At 37.7% G+C, this 27,933-nt stretch overlaps 1 protein-coding gene across 2 annotated transcripts; it reads left to right on the forward strand.

The window, feature by feature from the left end:
- Positions 1–9,125: 9,125 nt before the first annotated feature.
- On the forward strand, positions 9,126–27,489 carry LOC129437731 (transmembrane protease serine 4). Of its 2 annotated transcripts, none has more exons than XM_073862558.1 (13): positions 9,126–9,352; positions 17,756–17,810; positions 17,934–18,074; positions 18,531–18,683; positions 19,357–19,486; positions 21,491–21,604; positions 22,383–22,420; positions 22,724–22,886; positions 23,439–23,608; positions 25,117–25,212; positions 25,300–25,442; positions 25,777–25,926; positions 26,015–27,489. In XM_073862558.1, the coding sequence occupies exons 3-13, from the start codon at positions 17,963–17,965 to the stop codon at positions 26,024–26,026; spliced, it is 1,281 nt and encodes a 426-aa protein (XP_073718659.1). In that variant the 5' UTR covers positions 9,126–9,352; positions 17,756–17,810; positions 17,934–17,962; the 3' UTR covers positions 26,027–27,489. The 2 variants fall into 2 exon arrangements, with proteins under 2 accessions (XP_073718659.1, XP_055052001.1); XM_055196026.2 differs by lacking the exon at positions 9,126–9,352 and adding an exon at positions 11,257–11,541.
- The last annotated feature ends 444 nt before the right edge of the window (positions 27,490–27,933 follow it).

The raw sequence follows: 27,933 nt of genomic DNA on the forward strand, positions 1-27,933 counted from the left end.
GTTCATTGGCGTTTTTGATAGTTCTCGAAGTAGATAGGTCACCCGCGAAGCGGTTCCCAATTCGTCGGTCACGACGTGACGTCGTAGTGACCGACTGAAAGGGAACTATTGAATTACTGAAAATGTATCAGTTTTGTGTTGTCAAGAATTCAGTTTGTAATCAATTATTTCTGTTTAAATCACTTTGCTATGAAGTGGATTGTTATATTGTTTAGTTATGAAATAAATTGTAAATATGCTTTTTATCAAAGTTTACCAGAGAGAAATTAAGTAAAATAATTGCCATTTGCTGACTTTGCTTCACTGGCACTGTTGCCTCACAGCAAGAAATTTCCCGGTCCGAGCCTTGGCTTGGCCAGATGGCTCCCTGTGTCAGCGTGGGTTTACTCCAAGTACTCCGGTTGCCTTCCACAGGCCAAAAACAGCCAGGTTAGGTGAAATGGAGATGACAAATTCCACCTCCCCCAATATGTGTATTAATTTGTGTGGATCAACCTGACCAGTTCTCGCCATGAATATGGTCTTATTATGTCTGATGCCACCAGGGCCGCCTTAACCTAATGTGAGGCCCCGGGGCTAAGAGGTTTTGTAGGCCCCCCTTCCCCTCGATTTATAGTCTCTTTTTTTTTAAGTGCAATATCTAGGTAATCTACATCACAAAATGCATTAGTTTCTTTCGAGACATACAACAGTGAGTTTTCCCTCTTTGAGCCAGAAAACACCATAATATCATTATTAACATATCACTGAGCCTACTTGAGCATAAACACAAGACACTTTATTTAACAACCACACACAGCAACTTGTGGTGATAATAAAACCAAAATGTGTGAAAGTTTATATGTTTATAAGCTTTATGTTTATATAGTTTTTGGAATATACAAATTTGGAGAAAATTGCCACTCACTAACCAAATGCTCACCACAGTTTTAAAAATATAATAAGTTAAAGTTAGTTTTAAAGTGAAAATGCATTAATGATAAGAAAAGATAAGTCTTTATAGACAGAATCTTGTTAAATGCATTAATGATAACAAAAGATAAGTCTTTATAGACAGAATCTTGTTTTTTAATCAGTTATTTATTTTGTAGGCTATTGAAGATATAGTATGCATTGTATTTAGTATTTATGCATACATAAGTATGTAAAACGACAAAGTATGAATATGCACAAGACAGACAGGGAACATACCTGTATATAAGATCTTTAGATAATGAGATTAGAATGGTGCTATCAGGGGATGAACATTTGAGATGGTCTTGTCGCTCTTTACTTTCTTAGACTTGCACCTTTACCGTTGCGTTTCTAAAACAACAGATGTTTGTACTATGAGCAAACGGCACGTCAAACTACATCGCTCCAGCTGCGCATGCGTCACTGATATAAACGCGAGTAAACTTAAACTTTATAACAACTAACAGCATTATGTGCGGGAACTCCTTTCTTAATTTAGCGGCACAGTTTCTTGTGCACGGTTGGAGAGAATCTGCATGCCAGAGACTCAGCTGAACGAGCACAGAGAGAGCGAATGAGCGAGCGCGCGCACTAAAGAGAGAGAGAGACCTGCACCTCACTGGTGCTTATTATGAAATTTCAGAAATTACTCTTTCATTTGTTGGTGGATTATTTCCCGTTTCTCTGTCACACTCAATCTAACGTGCAGGAATGTCAAGTTGACAACGCGCACTGAATTACATTACGCAGAATAAAAATATGTTACGTCTGACATTTTATTTCACGTTAAGTTACAACGGACCAATCAGCATTCATGTAACTTGCAATTAGAGTGATTGACAGAAAACCTGACAAGTTACAAAACAATATGACCTTTTCAGCTCATCATGAACGCAAACTTGGGAGGCGGCGGAGGCCCTTGAACTTGGGAGGCCCCTGGGCTTCAGCCCAGGTAAGTCCATGCGTTAAGGCGGCCTTGGATGCCACACATCGCTTTCGGGTGCAACTGATCTCAAATGCTATGGGGAAATAACAAAACAATCATTCTAGTATCATAATGCAAAAGTCCCATAAACACTCAATCCTAATTTTATCTCCATAATCCGAGATGACCAAACATGGAGATTGATTTTGTTAAGAATGATTAATATAATGCTGTCGGTGATTCTGTGAGCCCGGAGGCTGCTGTGTACATTGTGAGTTTATAAAGTTTTTGCTTAAATGTGTAATATGAATAAATAGTGCTCATAAAGGGCTGTTTAAATGCTCTATTGTAGGGTTCTTCAACCCTGGTCCTGGAGGACCCCCTTCCAGAATGTTTTAGATGTCTCCTTAATTAACATGTCACCGGGTGACTATGATAGGGCGGAACCAAAAGTGGTGAAGAAAGGTTCCGCCTACAGATGGCTTCCGCCCGGGCCCGATTTTTAACTGCACCATTTTATTTCCTGGTCTCCCTAGCAACATAGATTACGGACAAACGAGCAACAGGTGTGACAAATCAAGCGGAGAACTCATGATTGGAGGATGGAACAGAGACAACACACATAAAAAGGCCCAAAGAAGCCCAAACAAGCGAAGTCGTTTCGGGCACGAGTGTTTTACTGCCTAGGGCAGACCCGATCACACGCTCCGTCCTTCGAGGAGCCGGAGGGCGCCGTTGATCCACGGAAGTGCTTATAGCACAGGGAAAGAGTGCGGCAGCCAGGAAAGGCGAAAAGGACGGAGCGGTGGATTTTAAAGGAGCACTGCACCGGAACGTGCTTGTGGTGTACTTTGTATACGCTGTGTTGCTGCTTTGCAGACGGACCACGCTGGCTGGATCGCTCTCCTGGCGAAGAGAGAAAGGGGCAGTTAGCTGACGAAGGAATATTGTGGAGTTTCATTGAGAAAGAGCGTACACAGAGCCATCAAGAGTGCAGTTAATAGCTGTTGTTGACAACGAAGTGTAAGTAACAGCTGTGGTACTTATCTGTGCAATACTTGTACGAAGAGTTGTTTGGTGTGTTCCCTTGTGTTTTTGAGGTCCCTGGCCCCACTGGAGAGGGAAGCGTGGGCGAGCTGTGGTTTGACCGGAAGCACGGACGAAGCACTTGGTAGGAAGCATCGTTCACCAGTAAAACAGTGGCCCTGCGGGAAAAAGGAAGCGCAGGTGAGCCAGAGGAGTGAAATCTACACGCCGGGCCTGTGAATAACACACATCTCACTCTCATCGGTGGTCCAGCGATCGCCCAACCATCCTCTCGAGGTCGTCGTAGCCAGGTGGCAAGAGCAATCTAAAAACCACGTGAAGTTGTATAAGAGTGCTGTGGGTGAGTTTCACTGATTGATGGTGTTTACGCTTTACTTGCTGTGTGTATGCTGTGCTTGTAGCGTTCAAACCGCCTAGCCCTGACGAGTCACGAGACGGCGACATCCGTTGTGGCCTGGGTCCTAAGGAGAGCGAGAAAATTTGAGCCCTGTGCCCGGGGTGTGTTGACGAGAGCTTCGTTGTCCATAGAGCAGACAGTGGTGAGACCCAGTGAGTATTACCAAGTGTGCACCGTGCGGACTGTGGGTTGTAGCAGTGTGTGTATTGACCTTTCCAACAGAAGCTCGTGGTGAGCGGAGCCCCGACGAAAGTTCGCCCCAACTCGTGACCCCGGTCGTGGAAGAAGGAGGGGGAGTTTGGGAAGCGTTCGGCTCCGTGTCATCAGACCCACTAGCCCCTACGACGCCCGGACAGTTTGAGTGGATGGGCGAAGGAATGCGGTGCACCAACACTGTAGCGAAAACCTACCTGTACAAGTGAAGCTCTATGTGTACGAAGATCCCCAGTGCTGTGAGTAACGTGACCTGTGAAGTAAACCTGTTCTGTGCTTATAGCAATGACCTACCTGTGCAAGTGAAGCTCTGTATGAACGAAGATCCCCAGTGCTGTGAGTAACGTAACCTGTGAAGTAAACCTGTTCTGTGCTTATAGCAATTACCTACCTGTACAAGTGAAGCTCTGTGTACGAAGATCCCCAGTGCTGTGAGTAACGTAACCTGTGAAGTAAACCTGTTCTGTGCTTATAGCAATTACCTACCTGTGCAAGTGAGGCTCCGTGTGAAGCAAAGGTCCCCAGTCCCTGTCCCAAGTGGCCCTGGAGGCGAGCAGAAGAACTATTAGTTTTAAATTACCCTTTCCCCTTTCCCCTCTCCTTTTAAATATTTAATAAAGTTTGTTTTAATTGTAGTATACTCGTCTGTCTGGTCATTGGGGTGGTCTTGGGAACCTCCTCGAGGTGGAAGAACTGAGAGGGGTGTGACCTTTAGTTTATTCGGGTCCGCCCCCGGCCGTGACAAACACACCTGATTTAACTCATTAGCTTGTTAGAGAGACATTCTGGAGGGAGGCTGATGAGTTGGTTCAGGTGTTTTAAATAAGGAGTCATCTAAAACTTTCTGGAAGAGGGTACTCAAGGACCAGGGTTGAAGAACACTGCTCTATTGAAATGAGTGGATGCTTGGACTTCAGCCCCCATAGCCATAGATGCTGGAATGGCAATACACAAACAAACATACCAGTACTGTCTTTTTCTTGGGCATGTTTACAAAATATGCTTAAAGGCCTTTCTTCCTGGCTTTAGTTAAGTCGTTGATGTCTTGTATTCAGCATTATAACTACAATTGTTACTGTGCAGATTAACATGTGGCATATTACTTTAGCTACTTTATTCATGAAAATCAATACTTTGTCAAATAATGTTTCATTTGTTTGAAGCAATTACTGAACAAGCATTAACAAATTTGTAATCTCAGATAAATTTACAAAAGTAATCGAAACGAAAGATACAATTTTCACGAGTTTACATGTACATGGAATCGCAATTGGGTAATTCGTATATATTAATTTATGCGTATTTGGCGTGCTGTCTGGGGAGGGTCCAAGTTCACAATATTGCTCGAACCCAGAGAACCCCCCCCCCCTTTTTAATCACTGGAAAAAGAACCCAGGCTAGAGTGAGGTAAGGGGGTGGTTTAGGGATGCTGTGGAACTTGTCATGGGATAGAGGTGAGAGAAGGCTTTACATACCGGCTTTCTCTTGATTGGTTGCTTCCCTGAACGTGTGCCTCCCGAACTTTGTTAAAATAAAACTTCATTTCACGAGTTTCCACGTACATGAAATCGCAATTGGGTAATTTGTATAAATAAATGTATGCCTATTTGGGCTCCGAGCTCTGAATATGGCCAAACCCAGAGAACTCCCCATAAAAGCCAAGTAAGTGCATGACAGCATGGGTAAAATGGAGTGAAATGAACCCCCCAATAAAGGGAAGGGCATGAGAAGTATTTACAAAAAATGTTTTGGGCTTGGTCGTTCGACCGGGAGGGCTCTTGCAGCATCCAACGGGGCTTAATGCTCACGGCGTCAGATGGGTAAGCCCCGTCAGCAGTTGAATGGAAAGCATGCTTGCGGCATTGGATGGGTAGGCCCCGCCTGCAGTTGAACGGAGGGAGCCCATTGCATTCGGTATGGAGGGTTCGACCAGCGCTTCTAAGGGGTTGGGTCATGGGAACAAGCGTCCTTGGTAAAATCCCCCAAAACCAATTAAGGGGGCTGCGTTCCACTGATTAAGGGAAGTTATCCCGAGGCTTAGCTCGTTTTTGCATTCGTAGCATAAAATATTTTTGTCTTCTAGTGCAATAACCGAGGATGCAAGGGCAAGGAGATGTGCGATGAGGGGGCAACCTTGTGGAATTATGTGCATAGCAAAGTTTAGATGACCAAGTAATGAGAGAAGTTTGCGCTTGGAACAGTTCGAAAATCAGACGTGACCAAAATGGTTCTATCGATTTTCTCCTTGGGCAGTGAAGCCTGGAATTTTACGGAGTCTAAATTGATAAATTGAATTGAAAAATTGAAAAGCTGATGTGATATCTACCTTTGCTAGCCATGCGCCTCGACCAACAATTTTAATCATTGTTATTGCTTGATCGATATTGTGGTAATGGAGAGAATATTCTTTGAGAGGAATAAGACTATTGATGCTTGGAAATGGAGAGTGGTGAGGCGCAGAGAGATCGATTATCATGCGCTTTTTTCCTGAAAACTTTCTGGTAGCTACATCAATGGGGATGATACGAATACATCGATGGGGATGTTTCGAATTGACTGATCATGAACCCTGATTTGATTTCCTTTTTTTATTAGTTCATCTACTACTTCAGGCTCTGCTATCAAGATTGGAGATTATTGCAGATGATATTCTGAGTGGAAAGATAATCATTCAGCTCGCGTCGTCTATGGGGAATGACAGAGCATATGTGACCAGTCACCGAAAGTAGGGACACAAGTCAGATCTAGGCCATTTTGAGTTATTCACAGATTCTGAAAGTGCAGTTTCAACGATGTGTAACACATGGAAATCTGATAAGATTTGGAGAAGTTGTGGCCATTTGAATATAGGAACTCAGAAATACTCAAACCGAGAAAATCGAGAAGAAAGGGACTCTTCTTTCCAGATGGGGGAGACAATAGGGCTCATTTACATCTCATTTAGCTAAGCCATACCCCCTGTAAAGCCGTTTTGAGATACAGATGTTCTAGCATCATATGTAGTATTTTATGACAGAAGTCCGAATGACAACATGCAAAAATAAACAGGACTTTTTACCTTTGTGGGGATCACAAGTCGAATCCAGTCTGTTTCAGATGTGTGAATCATCCAATGACCATTTTTGTCCACAAATGTGTATAATCCGTGAAATATAGATATATAGTCTATTGTTTACATCAGATTTCGCATGAACGTCTGGTAATACAATATAATATTCAATCTGAGGACTATTTACATCGTAAGATGTAAAGGTATATGAGATTAAACTCCGGTAATTTACGTTCCGTTAAACACATGAACCCGCCTTCAAAGTTTGTATTTAAAATAGGGAGGTAGTATAATAGATAATCCAAAAGCAGCACCGTCGAAAACGTGAAGTTCTTTAGGGATGTAACCAATCTCTCGCTCGTTCCTCCATCAGACTTAAACAGTCCTTTTACACATGGCAGGGATGTTTAGATAAACTTGAGTGAGTGAAAGTAGACGCCGAGGAAGATGGTGGTTGTCTTGCCGGCGGGGGCGAGGGTAGTCCCCGGCGTCTTGGCATCCGTCGAGTGAATTGTGTGAGCTGGCATCTCCTGTTTGAGGACAGGGTCTTGGCAATGTTGGCAGTTGGAGAAGAGTCATTCCTTGGAACGGCGGGTTGAGGTGGAGACTCCACAGTCACAAAAAAGTCGTCGTCCGAAGGGAACAGATCGATTTCAGACATGAAAGCAAAAGGGGTGGGGCCAAAATGCTGTGGAACTTGTCGCGGGATAGAGGTGAGAGACGGCTTATATACCGGCTTTCTCTTGCACTGATTGGTTGATTCCCTGAACGTGCGCCTCCCGAACTTTGTTAAAATAAAACTTCATTTAAAAGACCCATGAGTACAGTAAAGCCTATTACAAAAATACTTATTGGCTCATTTACTTGAAGTGTTTTTTAATGATCAGCTGTCAAATGAATGTCCGTAATCATAAAATCAAACATATACGGCGCATACCTACATATACTGTACCCTGCACTAGTGGCCGCATCCTAATAACAAAATAAGAAAAAATATTGTATGATTGCAAGCCTTTTGGGGAGTATGGCGGGGGGCAATTATGCTCGGGGCAGTTCAAGGCAACCGCACCTAATGTGATGTTACTTAATACATCCGCTTCAGGTAACATGACTTCAGTAACACCAGATGTTGTACTGAATTGTAGATATTATTTGGACATGCCTAAAACAGTGGCTGAATGATGCACTTGAGCCACTGCCATGGCCCCCGCCCCTAAAGCTGCATTCAGACTAGCAGCGACTAGCAGTAGCAGAGCGACGCAATCTCATTGATTTCAATGGAAATGTGACGACTTTCGTCGATATGAGCGACAGTGACCGTTAAGGATTGAATGTGGCGACAAAGTTGAGAAAAGTTTAACTTTGTGCAAATAATGAGCGACTTTCAGGAGCGACTACCAATGTTTACGTTTACCCCACCGCTTATAGGCGGGGTGCATGATCTCTGAAAGCCAATGTTGACATTTGAAATCACCTAAACAATCACCCCCCTACCCCAATAGAATCTGGATCTTCTGTGGATAGACCCGCCCCACACATATACGCAACCCATGCAACAATGTCGGTTAGTGGGTTTTGATAGTATAAGTGTTTTTCAAAAATTGTGCACCCCGCCTTTAAGAGCAGAGAATGCTGCCTATTTTTCCAAGATTTTGATAACTTATTTCATTTACTTGCTGTTTTTCCATTATTCAAATTTGGTTTGGTGGATAATAACTGGTGTGACATACTCAGAACACAATTAATATCAGACTTTACCATGACTTTGCAGTTCTTTCTCTCTAAACAGGTGTCTAAGAACTGTAATAGTTAATTTACTGTTTTACTGCTTGCGAAAACAATAAAACCTTTAAATAAATCAACAGCTAAATGCCTAAGGGGTGGTTTCCCAGATTAGCTTAAACCAGGACTTAGTTTAATTAGAAAATATAACTAGTTTTAACAAACACGCCTTACTAAAAACATTATTTGTGTGCATTTTGAGGCAAAACAAAGTGCACTTATGTATTTTAAGATATGTCAGTACAAGTGGTTTTCAGTTTAGACACTTCTTACATTTATTTTAATCTAGGACTAGTCTAATTCCTGTCTGGGAAATTGCCCCTAAATGTTTATAAGTTTTATTTTAAATTCAATATCTACACTCTCAGAAATAAAGGTAGAAGAAGGTACAAAAGTTTGGTGGTACTATTAAAAAGTACACCTTTGTACCCAAAGGGTGCACATTGATACCCCAAATGTACACATTAGTACCAAAATGATACATATTAGGACCTTTTTAAAAGGTACCGTCCCATTGACCACTTTTGCAACTTTTTTTCTGAGAGTGTACCTGTAAAAATGTAGCTCCTCCCACAGTGATGTTGTACGGTACAGCCCAATGAAGCCATAGTATGAGCACATATCAGATATCAGGATATGGCACCCATGCTGCAATATTACTAGATAAAAAGTTAGCCATTAACACTTCCTTATATCTCATTTCATACACGGTAAAAACACAACAATGAGATTTCCTAATGAATGAAAATGACCCAAAATGTTTCCAGTTAATATGCAAAACCTGATTCCTGAAGAGAGAGGGAGAAGGAGAGGAAGGGGTCAAACAAAGATAAGCTTGAGTTCAATGTGTACATTTACTCTAAAAGGCTTGGTTTAACTAATGAAAGCCTCACTCTGTGAAAGAAACTGAGGGGAAGAGTCAGGATCCAACATACCTTGCTGGTTTAATTCAGTCTGGAATAGAGATTATAACTTTTAAGAAACAGTAAGTTATAAACATTTATTCTTTATCTAATTGTTTTCTGGTCATTAACATGGATTTTTTGTTACAAAAAGGAACTTTGCAACAAGTTTGGCATTTCTGGTATATTATTGTTTGTTGTTATTGGAAATGCTTTATTTTAATAGGTCTGAGATATTTGACAGGACATTACTAAATACATTTTCTGTAAGGCTTTCAATGAATGACTCACAATGAAGAGACTGTTTGTAAAGGTGTGTCTGTGCTTCAGAAGGAATATTTGCTTGGGCTTTTCAAGAAACCTGTTTAAAATACAAAATGTACAAAATTATGAAATAAGGAAAACCTGCATTACACATGGAGTCAATTCATGCTAAGGTCTATCTTTAAATTAAATACAACCCTAAAACATGCACAGTCAATATTACTGAAATAAGAGTATTAGCTTTACAAGTTAAGTTTTGATTTATTCATTTTTTTCAACATATTGGCAATCAATCAGCATTCTTTATAGTTTTGTCACCTTGTTTGTCACATTCCTGTTCAGTTTTACACTAATTCAAAATACAAAAACAGAGTGAGTCATTGGCACACGTTGGCACATTAGTATCTCTACATCATAAAAGCAGCAAATCAACTTGCTTTGTATTGATGGCAGTTTCAATGGGTTCACTCCATAAATGAGGTTCACTACAACAGTTCCTTATTTAAGACGAGTTTCATGGGGTCATGCTCGCAACTGCAGAGGTCACATTTTGACCTGACCCTAAACAGAGAGATGATTACCTTCTTAAGATATCACAGTCACTCCTTTATCTACAGATTTAAATTAAAGTGCCTTTAATAACTGAGCACTAAGGTTAGTGGTCAAAGTGAACTTTGTAATAATTTCCTATATCAGATTAACTAGTAATAAGGATCTATTAATCAGTCATTGTTTGCCTGTTTTGATCGTGTGTTGTGTGACCAGAAGTTTAATAATTTAACCATTGAGTTAAGATGTTTTTTATATATAAAAACCGGGTAGGAGAAACTTAAACATGAATGTGTGATATGTTTACATTTAGATTTATTCATTTGGGCAGATGCTTTTACACTGAAAAAAATTAGTCATTTAATTTACTCAATTATTTTTAAGGTAAGTGGTCAAAATCAATTTATTTAAGCTGCATAAAAAAACAAAACAAACAAACAAATTGTAGCTTAAATAAATTGATTGCGACCGCTTACCTTAAAAAAAATTAGTAAATTGAATTAACCTTTTTTTTTCAGTGTATCTACTGACTTATTTTTGTTTCTAGTTTTGATTGAGACTGAAACCTACAAAGTGGGCAGCATGCATGAACACCAAACAGGTTTAGACATGCATTTGTTCTCAGGGCAGTAATGTCCCAAATAGCTTCAAATCATGCAATACGTTGTGCTTGAATAATAACAGTAAGAGAACTGGATTAAGCTGAACTGACACAAATCTTCACAGTCATGAACATCAAACAGACATAAACTTTATAATCCCAACTGTGATCTATTCATCTCATTTATAAATCCAGTGTCATCTTAAAAGGGAGCGGATAAACCGTGACATATTCTCACATCAGAAATGATAAAGCGATATGTTATTTATATTGAGTTATTCCAGCGTGAAACATATAAATTCCAAATCTGCTTAACTAAGTGACACATCTAAGCCGTCCACATTAAAAAACGTGAAATACAATATAGTCATTATTCTGATAAACAAATAGTCACAGGCACCAAAAACTGGTTCAGAGATACGAGAAGTCTATCCGAAGTTCCTTCTCAGAAACAAACAAGCAGTGACGTAACAACGTGTGAGGTGTCAGCAGCCTGCATGTCAGATTTTTGCCCGATCATAAGCAGGAAGTGAATGCAGGTGAAGTGGGAGGATCCAGGTGTACTGGGCGTAGGTGTTTGGTTACATAGGTGAGGGATTTGGATGGGGGCTGAGAGAAGTCAGCTGGGTGAAACCTTTCAAACGTTCGGTCTAGGAGAGCGAGTTTTCCCGGGTAGATCAAGTAGCAATAGCTGCGAGAAAGAGACGGGAAAGTAGCACATAAAGTAGTGCACTGAGTAAAGGGGGACTTCTTGTAGACATAGAGGTGGCTTTTGTGGTCTCCACTGCCCAATCTGCTGTCGGCTCTACGGCCGTAAGGTCGCAGGAACACATCGGCAAAAGCAACCAAATCATGAGGGTGAGTGGGAACTGACTTTCTGCTATTTTGTACTTTGAAAATGAAGTCGATTAATTCATGCTTTGCAATATTATTGACCTGTATACGAGTTAACTCGTGTGTTTTCACCTTAAGCACATTTAAGATGTTATGTAGGTTATCTGCAAAACATTTAGCTATTACTAGCACCGAACTACATAAGATCGACCAGCGCTTTATCAATTAATGTCATGTGTGATTTTACAGCTAAATTTTGCATAAAATTTCTGTGAAACCTACAGTATGTTCCTACATTAGATAAAAAAAATTTTCCCAAGTGGTTCAAACACCTACTTTGCATTTTAAACATTTGAATGGGTTTTAAAACAGGTTCCTACAAAAGCTCCAGGTGAAATTTATATGCAAGAAACTAAAGTTAAGAATAACAAAAGATGAGCCTTGTATTTAATCCGATTTGGTATCAGTCACCTTTGATCTCATCTGAATGAAATCTGGGTCAGTCAGGTGTAGTCAGTAGTCAGTACTGGTCTTGAGTGGTTTATGTTTACAGTAACAACACTAAAATTGCAAGCAAGCAAGCAACGGTGGCTAAACTATACCGGTATAGTTTTATAGTATTGTCAATAAACAAAGCCTTTAACCATCTATCATTTTTCTTCTCGACATTAGACACTGATATTTTAGTGTTTAGTCAATCGTCAATCTTAAAACATAAATACATGCCGATCCTGTTTTACAAGATCCATTTTTAGTTTCCCTCCCTGTCTGCCATAAATCTTTTGGTTTGTACATCAACACAATACACTTCATTCAATTAACCTGGTTAGTGAAAGCTTAACTTGTTTCAATCCTTTCAGTTATCTGTCTTTTTTGCTGTTGATGCATGTTTTATTTGGCATGATGGGTGACTCGTCCTGATCTCTTCTTATGATAATGACCTGTTAAATTACACTTTCAGCTTTTCTCTCTCTGTGTGTCACTCGTTTCAGTATTTGCAAAGGGGACTTTCAATATATTCACGTGTATAAACATGCTTTCCAAGAATAGGGCACAATTGGCGAGTAAATTTAAAGCGTTCTGCAAAAGGAGGCGCTTAAAGGTGCATTGTGTACCTTTTAGACGGATCTCTTGACAGAAATGCGATATAATCTACATGACTATATTATCAGTGGTGTATAAAGACCTTACAAGAAGTGGCTGCCATGTTTCTACAGTAGCCCTAAATAGACAAACTGCTCTACAGAGTGAGTTTTATCACTACGTCGTCTCAGACGACGACAAGTTTGTCATAATCCTGCTTAATCCTCTGCCAGGTCCAAAGGAGTGTCCCGAGGGCATTGTGTGAATGCTTTGTCAAACAAGACAAAGCTAATAAATAGGACTTATGAAATGTGACACATAAATATGACTTTGTTTGAAAAAGTCAATATATATATATCTGAGGTGTGTCTCCTCATAAAACAAACACACCCCAACAGAGCTCACGTGATGGATTGTATAGCAACTCCCGTGTACTCTGTGTGTAGTCAAGGATACAGCACTAGCTTACTATAGGCCTACATACAATATGCACAATTACATTACATGATATAATTACATCAAGCCCACAGATGTGTAGGCTGTCACACCACATTCTTCAAACTAGTTAGCCGGTTGAATGTAGCTGGTCATTTAATTGTTGCGTTACATTCAGTGACGCCCAATGACACCATTAACATATTGTTGACATATATTATACTGTCCAGACAATATAGATTTAACTCATCTGATACTTATTGTCTTTTTAATCCAGAGGTTTGCTGGGCCGTCTATTTATTTGAAAATAATTGCACACCCGATGTGTTAATGCATATTAAACTCCAAAAAATCAAAAAATTTTAGCGTAGTTATATAATCTAAAGGTTTATTTATGTTGCATGGATATATAGCAAACGTCTCCCACAACAATACTATAGACTGGTTTGTGGAGACTACGGGAGAGCTGACAGACTTGTAAAGCTCAACATGTTGTTTGTTTTGGCTGCTGTCTTATGAGTTGTTTAAGGTGTTAACTGAGCTGACTGGAATCATCGTTTGACATATACTAAGTGTTACTCTCTGTTTCGACAAGCAAACTGACGTTAAGTTTTACTTTGCGCACTGTGGTGTTCATGGTCGAATCTGTTACAATGTGAAATGAATACAGTAGATACACATATGAGATGATTTCTTAGCAAGATGAGTCTGCTTTCACATATTGGGTTGACTAATGTGTCCACCTTTAGTCATCATGACCAAATATTAAGAGTGATGTTAACATGAACTGGATATGAATAGATGCAGTATAGCCTATTTAAAAATATATTCGATTTGTTGTTATTATTATTAAGTTATGGTCAAATGTGGTGAAGGAGCATACAGTTTAAGTATCAAGATGATCAAAAGATATTTTATGTTTTAAAAGAGTTTATCTCTTGACTAAGTGAGAAACACCCACTCAGTGTTTTGTAACTGAAAGTTTCCATTGAGGTCTTCAGGAGTCAACTGTGGCAACCATGTCAGTCGTAGTCTAGAGTGGCTACTCGCCGACATGGGTTAAATGCAGAGGTCACATTTCGAGTATGCGTTGCATACTTGATAAACATATCACACGTTTGCACATTTATTGGTTAAGATAGCTACATCAAGAGCTATGGGTTTATCTAATATGAAAATGAGACTGACTGGACAGATTTGCATAAATGCCCAAGAGAAATGCAGTTGCTTAGTCACTCGTGAGAGTTATGGTTTCTAACCAGGGGACCAATTACATTTATTTATTTATTTATTTATTTATTTATTTATATTTATTTATTTATTTATTTATATTTATTTATTTATTTATATATATTTATTTATTTATATTTATTTATTTATATATTTATATTTATATTTATATTTATATTTATATTTATATTTATATTTATATTTATATTTATATTTATATTTATATTTATATTTATATTTATAAATATAAATAAATAAATATAAATTTTAATTACAAAGCATATTAATAGCATTACAAAATAAATGAAAATCCCCATATCATTTACTTACTCTTACGTTGTTTTAAACTGAGTTTCTTTATTTGGTTGTTCACAAAAGAAGATATTTTGACAATGGTGTTAAGCACACAGTTGAGGGTACCCATTGACTTCCTGAGTATTTGTTTCCTACTATGGAAGTCAATGGGTACTGTCAACTGTGTGGTTACCACCATTTGTTAAAATATCTTCTGTTTTGTGTCACAGAAAATAGAAACTCGTGCATGTTTAGAACATGAGAGTGAGTAAATGATGATGACAGCCTTTCTATTTTTGGGTGAACTAGCCCTTTAAGTAAAAATGTACCTTATTTCTTAGTAGTACTATATTCAGTAGGTACCACACTTGCTTTAATGACAGCATCCACTATACTGACTGATGATCTATATACTAGGTTCCGAAAAATAAAAGGTTATTAAAGGATTAGTCAATTTTCTTAAAAAAAAAAAAAAATCCAGATAATTTACTCACCACCATGTCATCCAAAATGTTGATGTCTTTCTTTGTTCAGTCGAGAAGAAATTATGTTTTTTGAGAAAAACATTCAAGGATTTTTCTCACCTTAATGGACTTTAATGGACTTCAATACTTAACAGTTTTAATGCAGTTTGGAATTGCAGTTTCAAGGGATTCTGAACGATCCCAGACGAGGCATAGGGGTCTTATCTAGCGAAACGATTGTCATTTTTGGCAGGAAAAATGAGAAGTGTGCACTTTTGGACCACAACTTCTCGTCTATCTCTGGTCCTGTGACGAGCCAGCGTGACTTTTTTTTTTTTTTTTTTTTTGAAGAAAATTGACTAATCCTTTAAAGGTTCTTGTTGGACTGCATGATTCCATCCACAGAACGTTTCTCTTGTACAAAAAGTTCTTAAACTGATACTCCAGTCAATATCAAAATTACTTCATCTCAAGCAATATGAGATACATACCCTTATGAAAATGAACCATGGTTTTACTACAGTTAAAAAACATAGTTACTAGTTACATAGTAAAATCATGGTATTAGTAATCAACACACACACACAAAAATGGTTACTACACTTTTACCACAAAATAAAAAACATGGCTCATTTTCGTTTGGGTATGTCCATATGTCCATCATCTTTCAAACAAACACATTTGGAGTTATTTTACTAAAAGTTCCTGCTTTTTTCAAGCTTTGTAATGGGAGAAAACAGGAATCTGGGAACAACTTTTGACTTCAAAGCCTATGGCTATAAAGAGTAAAGACCAAGATGGCGTCATTACTAGAAGCTAGTATTTACAGTTTAAAGTTTGAAATCTGGATATTTTTCTTACAAAATGGCATGGATTACCCGCAGAAGACCTTTATTAATGCCCTTGTAGCCGTGTGGATTACTTATGTGAAGGATGAATGCACTTTTGATATTTGACTGGAGTGCCCTTTAATAGGAGAAATATTGTCATAGTCCTGTTGTGTTTTTGTTTGAAGTTCTGTATTGTCCTCCATGTCTGTAGTTCTTTGTAGTTCTTTTGTTTATTGGTCCTCGTGTTGATTGGTTCCCAGGTGTGTCTAGTTTCCTTAATTGTTACCCTCATGTATATTTTGCCCTTTTTTCAGTATTCCTTTGTGAGAGCATTAGCTTTGTTTCATGTTATGTGTATTTGATCCTGTTTCCAGTTCCTGTTTGAGTCTGATGATATATGGAGTTCTGTTTTTGTTATTTGTAAAATAAATCGTCCGTTAAAACTTGCACTTGCATCCACTATCCGATTCCTGACAAATATGGTTCTTTCGATTATAAAGTAAAAAAAGAAATGTTTTTTTTTTAAACGTCAATCTGAAAGATTATGCAGATCCAAAAATAGTTATTCTATAGCATCGACAAACCCCTTTAGAGTCAATATTTTTAATTAAACATGTTTTAGCAAGGTTAAAGGTCACCCAAAAAAGAAATTTCTGTCCTCATTTACTCCCCCTCAAAAACAAATAAAATAATTTGTTCTGGTAAACACAAAAGGAAGATATTTTGAAGAACATTTGTAACCAAACAGATCAGGGACACCATAGTATTATTTTTCATATACAGTATGAGGGTCAATGGTGCCCCCACTCTTCAAAATATCTTCCAGCCAGTTTGCATGTTTTCCCCGTATCAGCGTGGGTTTACTCCGGGTACTCCGGTTTCCTCCCACAGGCCACAAACATGCAAATTAGGTAAATTGGAGATGCCATATTGCCCCTCCTCAAACGTGTGTATAGATCAACTTGTGTATAGATTAACCGGTTCTCGTCATGAATATAGTCATAGATGCTGGAATGAGGTTAAGACAACTTGAAGGCAAGTAAATGATGACATAATTTTGTCTTAGACTGTTCTTGTTAAATATTTCAATATTCGTGTACTGTATATGTTTAAACTGAGATGTTACATTGATCATTAAAATGTATAAATTTAGTGAAACCCTAGACTGTTAGATCTTAAAATGTATGTTACCCAATCTGTGAGTTTACCCATCTACAGTCATTATTTGGAATTTACTGGTTACTACATACTGTAAAATCATCCTACATAATGTAAAGCACAATCTGCAAATAATACTAATAATATTGATATCTTTAATATTGACATAAGGTCATGTCAAATATTGAAATCAATGATTGAAATTAAACTTTGATCATTCTCCTAATCCTACAGTATATTTACTAGATTATGAGCCTGGATTTTACAGACATGGTCACATACAGTACACTATGTCATGTTTTATGTGTTGTGTGACCTACTTGTGGTTTAAAGTACCATCATCGACAGAAAAGAAAAACAAAATGAGAGAGGAAATGTTATGTTATATTCCAACGTGGCAATCATTTTTCTGTTACACCTACGGTATGTTACAGTTGTCCTTGCGATAACCTCAGGCTAAAAATTAGCACATTAACATGCTTTTACTGATTCAGGTGCAGATATATTGCAGTCTACGTGTTAGTAGGATGGTTTTTCAAGGAACAACAAAAGATTTCACGAACTATTTGAAAAATTTCCTTTGTAGCACCGAAAGTGATACAGAAAGCTCCAGCTGAGTCATATAGCCACTGCAGGCTACGTGTGTTCAAGAAATAACTAAATGACCTCACACTTTCTCTCTCTCTCTTTCCCCTTATCTCTCTCTTTCTCTTCACTTCCTTCTTCTCAATTTCTCATTCTCAGGGTAAAACACAGGTCCCTGAAGAGAACACGAGACCCCTAAACCCAACACATCAAGGTACAGTATAGTTGATCTAATGTATCACCAGCTGTGTACTGTAAATACCCTACTTTGCAAAACCTGATATTCAAGTGGGTGTCTTACGAGAAAGAAACTGAATCGATTCATATTCTCCTCCAGTGCCTCGTCCCGGAAAACACAGAAGAGCGATGGCATCTCCAAAGGCGCAAAATAAGAGAAAGTTCTCCGCAAGGAAGATCATCATTATAATCCTCATAGTTTTGGTCATATTGGCCATTCTGGCTGTGGCTGCTTACTTTAGAAAGTTATCATTACCATTACATGTATTACATCTGTGTTTGTATGTTTAAAGTTTACACAGAAATGACACTTGGCCATTCACTCACCCTTGCGCCAAACCTGTATGAAGTTATTTGTCCATGAAACACAAAAAGAGAAGTTTGCGACCCTGCCTGTGAAAACTCAGCTATATTTCCTGTTTTCACATAAAATCATCTTACATAATGAAAAAACATTCAGTGAAAATATAACCTTAAGACAGACAGGGTCAAATATGGACAAACCCATTTACTGGGTTTGAATGAACCTATGCTAGATTGTTTATCTCCATATTTTACAACAACCCAGCATTTCTCAAACTTTTTCAATTCATCAAACACAACTTTAGTTGGATTTGGCTGAACATATTTTCCTAATGAATGCTTTTATTCCCTTTCTCTTGCCGTTTTGTCTAAATCATCCATTGTGGTGGCACAGTCAAGCAGTTGATCGATAGCAAGTATTTCTTCTGCTCCAAGTCGGTTAAGTTCATTCCTCTGGCGAAGGCTTGCGATGGTAAAGCGGATTGCAGCGGAGGAGAAGACGAATCAGCCTGCGTCATGAAGTTTGGACCGAATTCCACTTTCCCCCGTGAGATACCTGCAATCATACGCATGCAAATACACACGTGCATAAACACACACCTACAGTACATACAGTACCTGCCCACAGACGCGTTCCTGTTTAGAGATAAACAACAGTTAGTACCCTAACCTCACCCATGTTTTTTCTTTAACCGATCATATATGTAACCCTGGACCACAAAGTCATAAGTTGCACTGGAATATTTGTAGTAGTAGCCAATAATACAATGTATGGGTCAAAATTATCGATTTTTCTTTTATGCCAAAAATAATTATGATATTAATAAAAAGATCATGTTCCATGAAAACATTATCAATATTCTACTTTAAATATAGAGTAGATGCAGTTCCTAAGCTCTTTTGGACAACTTTAAAGCCGATTTTTCTCTGACCTCAATATTCCAGATATTCAAATAGTTGTATATTGTCCTATCCCAACATACAACAAATCAATGTAAAGTTTATTTATGCATCTTCCAGATGATGCATATATCTCAATTTCAAAATATTGACCCTTTTGACTGGTTTTGTGGTCCGGGGTTATATATTTTGTTATGTGATCAAGAAAGTGCGGCTTTTCTTTAATACATATACATGCAGTATAATAGATAACAATGGATGGTTATGTATTGCGATAAAATGAAGATTTTTAAACAGTTGTCTTTGTTTACTCTCTATAGTACAACTGGCCACATCTAATGATGTACTGCAGGTATACAGTCCTGATAACAATAATTGGAAAAGCGTATGTGCAGATGGATTCACCCAACAACATGCTGAGACAGCGTGTCAACTTCTGGGATATACATCGTGAGTATCAGCCTATATTGTATAGATAATATGATCATTGTACTGTATACAAGGAGAAGACCCCATAAAAAACTGAATTTAAGTTTAATGCTTTAGTCCACGTTTGTTAACTCTGGGGTCATCTACACTCTCTGAAGAAAAGGTCCAAGAAGATACAAAAGTTGTCACTGGGCCAGTAACTTTTCAGAAAATACACTTTTGTAACTAAGAGGCGCATATTGGTAACTCAAAGGTATCAATGCTCCCTGGTTTTTACATTGGATTGTGGGAATTCTTAGGGAACGAATGGCTCAGTGCACTGGACGGATTTTGTGATTGAGACTCTCCGACTACTGAACAAGGGAGCTAATTGAGACACAGGCCATGGCTGTTTTCCAATTCCAAAGACACAAAGAACAGACTTGCGTTCTCGTGGAAATTGGTCTTGCCAGGCGACCTTGGAAGAACGAACTCAGAAGGTCGCGAGAAAACAGAACGCACTTGTGAGAATTGAGATATGTGCGATCTTCCTGATGGTCACCTGACCTCCCCAGATTTCAGCACGCAAGTCTGCACTCAATGCATCCTCGATATCAAGAACACATCCGGATATTTTCATGCATCCTATGAACTTGTGTTCTTGGGAATTGGAGTTGAACTTTGACGGTTAATGAGCGAGATCACTGGAAATAGCCCAAGGCTGTTTCTCAATATGCGTTCTTCAGCGATCTTGCGTCCTCGTGTTTTCGCTCTACGTCATCATTGGCCGTTGAAGTTCAATTCCAATTCTCAAGAACGCAAGTACAGAGAACCCATGAAAATACCCGGATGTGTTCTTGACATCGAGGATGCATGAAATTAAGACTTGCGCGCTGAAATCGCTTTATGCCCCAGAAGTCATTGCGGCAAAACAATGACGGAGGTCAGGTGACCAACAGGAAGATCGCACACATCCTAATTCTCACAAGTGCGTTCTGTGTTCTCACGACCTTTTGAGTTTGTTCTTCCGAGGTCACCTGGCAAGACCGATCTCCACGAGAACGCAAGTCCGCTCTTTGCATTCTTGAAATTGAGAAACAGCCCAAGTCTCCCTGACAAGCTGATGAATTAAATCAGGTGTTTTAAATAAGGAGACATCGAAAAGGACCAGGATTGGGAAACACCATCTTAGAGATTCATAATGGTTCCTCAAAGGTGCTGGGCAAAGATTAATCGCGATTAATCGCATACAAAATAAAAGTGATTATTGGTATAATATATGAGTGTGTGCTGTGTCTAATTATTATGTATAAATATATACACACACATTCATGTATGTATTTAAGAAACATTTACATGTTTATATATATTTATTTATATTTTTATATAATCTATATTAAATATAAATAAAAAATGATATATAAATAAAACAATTCTGAAATGAATATATGAATGTGTGTGTGGTTAAATATACATAATAATTAGACACAGTACACGCACATATATTATGCAAAAAATTCACTTTTATTTTGTATGCGATTAATCGCGATTAATCTTTGCCCAGCAATAATTTGTACCTAAAAAGTGGCTTAAAAAGTGAACCTTTAAAAAAGTGACTTTTGTACCTTTTTTTCTGAGAGTGTATGACATATTGTAGTGTCCTCCTAACAGATATAACAGATATACTCTCTGTGCAGTAAACATTAACATTTTATTACTTTCATTAAAATAATGAATAATCTTGGGGTATCTACAAATTTGTGTTCATATAAAATGATCTAAAACAGTGATGGCCCATTAACTTACCTAAAACTGATTAAATAGCAAATCATAGTTTTACGGGCCAAAGCTATTTGTCATTACAAAATATGAATATACATTACCTGCCATGATGAATGGGGGGAGGAGATTTGAGTTTTTGATTTAAAATGATGAGGGCATATGACTTTTAAAAATAATGAAGCTCACAGATCATTTGTAAAAACATTCCACAATTTCATTGTGACGTTCATTGTCATTTTAATTGTTTGTTTTTTCTGTTCTTAGTAAACCTTCATACAGTACAGTTCAAGTGGGTCTTTTGCCCTCTGCTTTAAAGATGTCTTTCTGTGTTGTGGGCTCAAGCAAACCACAAACTTTCTACTCCACTGTTTCAGATCGGTGAGTATATATATTAATATACTTGTGCATATACAGTGACCCTAAACAATAGACCAAACAAGAAGTATGCTATTGAATTACAGCAAATAATAAAATTCATAAAGAAAGCACACACATTATATTTAGTTTGTTTAAAAGATGAAACTATGCGTGCTTTAACAAATTAAAGCAATAAGGATTTTACAACAATTTCTGGCTGTCAAATGTTAGTGTAACACGATCTTAAAGGGATAGTTCATAATTTCCCCATGTTGTTCTGAACCTATATGATTTATTTCTGATGAAGTGAAAATAAGATATTTTGATAAATGATGGTAAGCACACAGCTGATTGAAACCATTGAGTTTCATATTAGGAAAAACAAATATTATAGTAAATAGTGATAATTGATGAAGAAGATATTTTGATAAATGATGGTAAGCACACCATTGAATGGTACACATTGATTTCCATCATATTTGTTTTCCCAATATGGAAGTCAAGATTTGTGCTTACCATCATTTATCAAAATATCTTCTTTTGTGTTTATCAGAAAAAATACTATGCTTTTAACTTAGTCATGAAGTACACGTCTGATTATTCTAGTAGTACACGTGTGTAAAGTGACATCAAACATCCACTCCCTTAATTTAGGGCCAGCTGGCTAAAAATTATTGCAAAAAGTAATGGTTTAAAAATATTCTTAAAAGTTTATTTGTTTGCAGATTACAAAGTATATATATATATATATTTTATTTATTAAAACCGTGGCTTAAATGTCTCTTTTTCTCATCCTCAGAACGGTATGCAGTACAGTTGTCACGTTGACATGCTCAGGTAATTACTTGATCTATGGCATCATAAAATAACAAACCAATTACAGAATGAGTCAATAAACAAATAAACAAGCACAGTATTAATCATAAAACTGCAAGTCTGATCACTCACACACTCTGTCATGCATAACGGTGTGCAGTGAGTCACAATGAACAATGCGACATGACAAAACATGCAGTCAAATGTGAATCATTTGTATTGCGACATGATGCATTATGAGCTAAACGTTTGTTATATTTTATAATGGGTTTTATATTCTCATGTCTGCTGCTTCTACTTAGCTTTTCATGGTTATGTTTACAGTTGACTGTGGTGTGGGCCACGAGGACCGGATTGTTGGTGGAAAGGATGCGGTTATTGAGAATTGGCCTTGGCAGATCAGTCTGCAATACAGCGGCCAGCACACCTGTGGAGGGTCACTGGTGTCTCCACAGTGGGTAGTTACTGCTGCTCACTGCTTCAACGGGTGAGTACATAAAACACGTTCGCTTGCAAGCAAATACATGTTTGACTTTAATACCTCTCTAATTTTTATTTGTGTATTTGTGAGAAACAAGTAAAGTGAAATTATGTATGAGTCATGAGTGCATTTGAAAGAATCAGATTTATTTTATTGTTTACTAAAAAACATAATTGAGATCCGAAAGTCTGACATGACTAAAACAAATTTACCCATTTTAAAAACCCTGTGATTCATCATGCGAAAAATTTTTACTTAACTTTGACATTTCTTTGCCTGTAACATTAAAGGCGTAGGCTGCTGCCTATTAAGCAATGCAGCGTTTGCATACAACAGCACTTTCAGAAAGACTTTATAGGAGCTTATAATTTCTTTATGAAATATTTAAAAGCAATTTGTTACAGTCTTGGGTGCACCCTTCGACCAGTCGCCTTCACCATGGACATACCCAAACAGGATTGTAGGATATAAAAGGCAGTTATGAAATATTTATGTCAGGGAATGAACTTGTGAAATGCATCAAAAATAACTCATGCAATTTTCTCCTCTGTTTTTTAGTGATGGTAGGAAAGATCTCGGCAGATGGACGGTGGTTTCTGGAAACACATATCTCAGCTCTTCTGGAGCTTCTGCTGTCAACAAAATCATCGTCAACAGAGATTACATCCCATCGCAAAACGACTATGACATCGCCATGATAAAACTTCAATATCCTATTACAGTGGGAGGTACGTGAGATCTGTGTAGACGTACGACTCGACGTGTCTGAAACACAAAAAAACTGAAAAGTTACAATCACTTTCCTTTTACATAACAACATTCTTTTAATAGTATGCCATGTAAATGTATTGGGGGAATGGTCTACTCATTTTCAATGTTGAAGTATGTTATTACCTATATATCCCTCTATCGTCTGTGTGCGTGCACGTAAGCGCTGGAGCGCGCTGCGACGCTTCGATGGCATTTGGCTTGGCCCCATTCATTCAATGGTGCCATTTGGAGATAAAGTTAGAATTGACCAAACACATCAACGTTTTTCCTATTTAAGACGAGTAGTTATACGAGCAAGTTTGGTGGTACAAAATAAAACGTAGCGCTTTTCTAAGCGGATTTAAAAGAGGAACTATATTTTATGGCGTAATAGCACTTTTGGGAGTACTTCGACTCGCCTGAAAAGTCCACTCCCCTTCTCACTCTCATAATGGGAGAGGAAGGGTGTAACTGCGCCGAGTCGAAGTACTCCCAAAAGTGCTATTACGCCATAAAATATAGTTCCTCTTTTAAATCCGCGTAGAAAAGCGCTAAGTTTTATTTTGTACCACCAAACTTGCTCGTATAACTACTCGTCTTAAATAGGAAAAACGTTGATGTGTTTGGTCACTTCTAACTTTGTCTAAATGGTACCATTGAATGAATGGGGCTAAGCTAAATGCTATCGAAGCGTCGCAGCGCGCTCCAGCGCTTACGTGCACGCACACAGATGATAGAGGGATGTATCAACAATTCTTAGTTAAGGTAATAACATATTTTAATATTGAAAATGAGTAGACTATTCCTTTAATGTCCAAAATTGAATCTGTTTGGCCTGCATTACACTTATTTTTAAGGTGCTAACCTTCTAATGCTACGAGTATGAAGGCAAACAGTATAGCAATGCTAAGTTTTACTTTACATTAATTTTTGCATATTATTTTGCATACATTATAGGGGGTTTCATGTGAAATATTTGTTTACACATTTGTGTTAATAAGAATCATGCATAATAATATTAATATAAAAAAGCAATAACTTCATGCATAATAATAATAATAATGTGCTTTTTGCTTCATTAAAAAACATTATGGGCCTAATTTTAACAATCTAAGTGCATCTAAAGCGCACTAGGGCGTCTCCGAATACACTTTTGCTAGTTTAACGACAGGCAAATGGTCTGTGCGCCTGCCACACAGTCTAAAAGGATTGTTTCTATGGATGTAATGGGATGTGCTTCGGACGTAACGTGCAATAAACCAATAAGAGACTATCCCCTTTAAAAGCCAGTTGCTCTTCCATATTTACACTTTAAAAGTGATAACTGTGTCGGGCTGAAACTAGCAAATAACACTTGCGTTGTGCCTTGCGCCAGGTGTATAAAAGGGCCCTATTGTATGAGTTTGAGTTTTGTGCTCTTGTGTTTGCTAAAGACCAACAGACTTTTATTCTTCCTGTAAATAATCTTTATATCCATTACATTTAGCGACCCGTAAGCCTGTGTGCCTGCCCCCCAAGGACTTCGGCCTTAAAGCAGGAGACAATTTAGTCGTAACTGGCTGGGGACATCTGAGCGAGAAAGGTTTTTATTTTGTCTATTCTTATCCTCATACATCCGCAATATCAAATTCACTTTTCATCTTTAATATTATTTAATGTTTCCCTGCAGGTAATTTGTCACCAAACTTACAGAAAGCTCAGATCCCACTGATAGACCAAAATCAATGTTCCAGTCCCACAGTCTACGGTTCAAGCATAACTCCCAGGATGATATGTGCTGGTTATCTGGAGGGCAAGGTGGACGCGTGCCAGGTATGTGTTGCTCGACCTGTTTTTGCCAAGTGAGAGGTGTCCTTGTATTGATGCAATTTTTGTAAATAAAACCTAAACCGATAAAATGATAACTGAAAAACAATGGTCTAGAAGCAGCTAGACCTGGTTGCAAGCTTAAGCTTGAAACAAACTATAAACCTATTTCTAAAATCTGATTAAAATGTTGTCTCATGATGCCCTGAGGACATCAATCACTTGGCAAAATCAAAAGAGGTGTATGTGCTCCTTAATAAGGACAGTCATATGAAATTGTGTTAAATAATGTGGTTAAATAATAAGTTTGAATAATAACCTGTTGTGTTATCTCTCTTAGGGTGATAGTGGTGGTCCTTTGGTACATTTAGATGACCGTTGGATGCTGGTGGGTGTGGTTAGCTGGGGTATGGGCTGTGCCAGAGCAGGTCGCCCTGGTGTTTATAGCAATATGGACCAATTGCTCGACTGGGTCCACTCGGTCATGCAGGTAGGAGCGCATGCAAACACTGCACTTGAGTGTTATTGTGTGTATATATGTAAAATTGGGAATATTTATGATTGCGTTTCGCTTTCAGGAATTTAAGTGAGTTTGGGACGGATGAAACGCTTTGACAAACCAACAACATGGATTCACTACAAAGACCTTCAGTACGCAATGAGAGATAAAGATATGCATTTATATGTATAGTGGGGGTTGGAAAAATGGATTTGAAGTTAAACTTGGGGAGACTAAAGTGAAAAAAAAAATGCTGGTGGATTTTTACTAATGGTCTGGTGGACCCCCAGTATACTGTATATACAAACTTGACGAATTTGTGAAGGAACTTATGCGGGAGTTTTTTGTCTGCACTCAGGTTCTTGTGATATGTTTAAAGGTGTCACAAGAAAGATTTTGCACATCTTAATAATGTATACATTTGAACACAAATACTGTATCTTCTCTTTTGAACACCATTTAGTCTTTTTGTGGTCTGCAGTGATGCACTACAAGTTTAAAACAAAGTGATGTCAAATTCACTGTTTTGCAGCCACATCAGGATGCCATTTTATTTCTTTCCAAGGTCTTCCCAGGATATAATCTTCATTTAAAAGGCCAATTTCTTTTGCCAAAAATACCAAAATGCAACAAAGCATTTATGCCAAGCAAAAGAAGTCTTACTGTCATGCCATCAGTTAAAGAGACCTTGTCCTATACACGTTGCAATTTTGCTTCTGTGTGTGCACGAAATACACTATCATGAAAAACAAAATGGTCAAACATAATCCCTAGCTGTTAATAGGACAGAACTCTTTAAAAAGATCATAATATTTACAATTTAGGTACAGATATGTATACATTTGCTACCAATGTGTACCTGTGAGGTACTAAAATGTGTTATTGAGGCACTCTTTGCACTCTTTTGTGAGGTCTTTAGGTGCAAATGTGTACTTTCCAAAAGGGTACAGTATGCACCCCAGCTAGGGTCCATTTTTTTGGAAGTGTACACTCCAGAACTTTCCATAAATCTCACAGTAATTCTGCTACTGTAGCAATATTTTGCAAATAAATATTTTTATGTAGCACCACTCCTGTATCCACTATAAGCTGGTTTAATCCAGTTCTCACTACTTGAAATTTTCAGAAGTGACTTCAGTTGTGTGATGTCACGTCTGTAAATAAATCAATTCTTTGTGAACAGACTGGGATTAAACACTGAAGTGATGACCATATACAGCTGCTGCATGGGTGCATATGGCCATGAATCATGTTTACCTGAAGTTTTCAATACGTGGATCAGTATTGCATTCTTTTTATTGAGTTGGGAAACTCACTTAGCTTTTTAAATATTTGTTAAATATTTTTTTAATATTTGTACATTTTTAATTTTATGCAAACTTAATTGAGTATACCTTGAAACTTGTTTTTCTTTGGTTTTGTTAACTTATGAACATTGTTTTTAATGCAAATGCACCCTATTTGTGAAAGTAAAGAATATTTCTTGTACATATTGCACATATTCAATCTGTTTGTCGTGTCAGGTTTATTATAATAAAGACTGGTAAACAGTAAGTTTGGTCACTGACTATTAATTTACATTTACACATTTGACAGACATTTTTACAGCGTCTTTGTTACATACTGTATGTTACTTTGGCAATAACAATAAATTATGCATAATTACATGCTACACCCTACATGTTGTTAATCATTATTACTAATAACTTAAATGTATAATTACACTGCAAAATAATATGATAAAGTGTAACTCAAATTTGATTTTCCAAACAAAATCCCCAGAGATAAAACACCACGCACACATGTACTTTTATGCAAACCTTTATTTCATATAGTGTTATTTTTGATATATTCATTAGTTTAGTTTATTCTATACAATTCAGAGAAATCTACGGAGGTGCATAGTCATGAGAAATGAATATGACAGACATTGGTACAAAGGGAAATTTAAAGACAAAAGCTGTACATACATGTTCATTTTCCTTCCTTTTTTTTCTG

Source organism: Misgurnus anguillicaudatus, chromosome 24 (genome assembly GCF_027580225.2).
Source record: "Misgurnus anguillicaudatus chromosome 24, ASM2758022v2, whole genome shotgun sequence".
Classification (NCBI taxonomy): domain Eukaryota; kingdom Metazoa; phylum Chordata; class Actinopteri; order Cypriniformes; family Cobitidae; genus Misgurnus; species Misgurnus anguillicaudatus.

Coding starts and splice junctions, on each gene's coding strand:
- LOC129437731 (XM_055196026.2), top strand. Junction 17,811..17,933: donor CCTAAACCCAACACATCAAG/GTACAGTATAGT, acceptor ATTCTCCTCCAG/TGCCTCGTCCCGGAAAACAC. Junction 18,075..18,530: donor GGCTGTGGCTGCTTACTTTA/GAAAGTTATCAT, acceptor GTGGTGGCACAG/TCAAGCAGTTGATCGATAGC.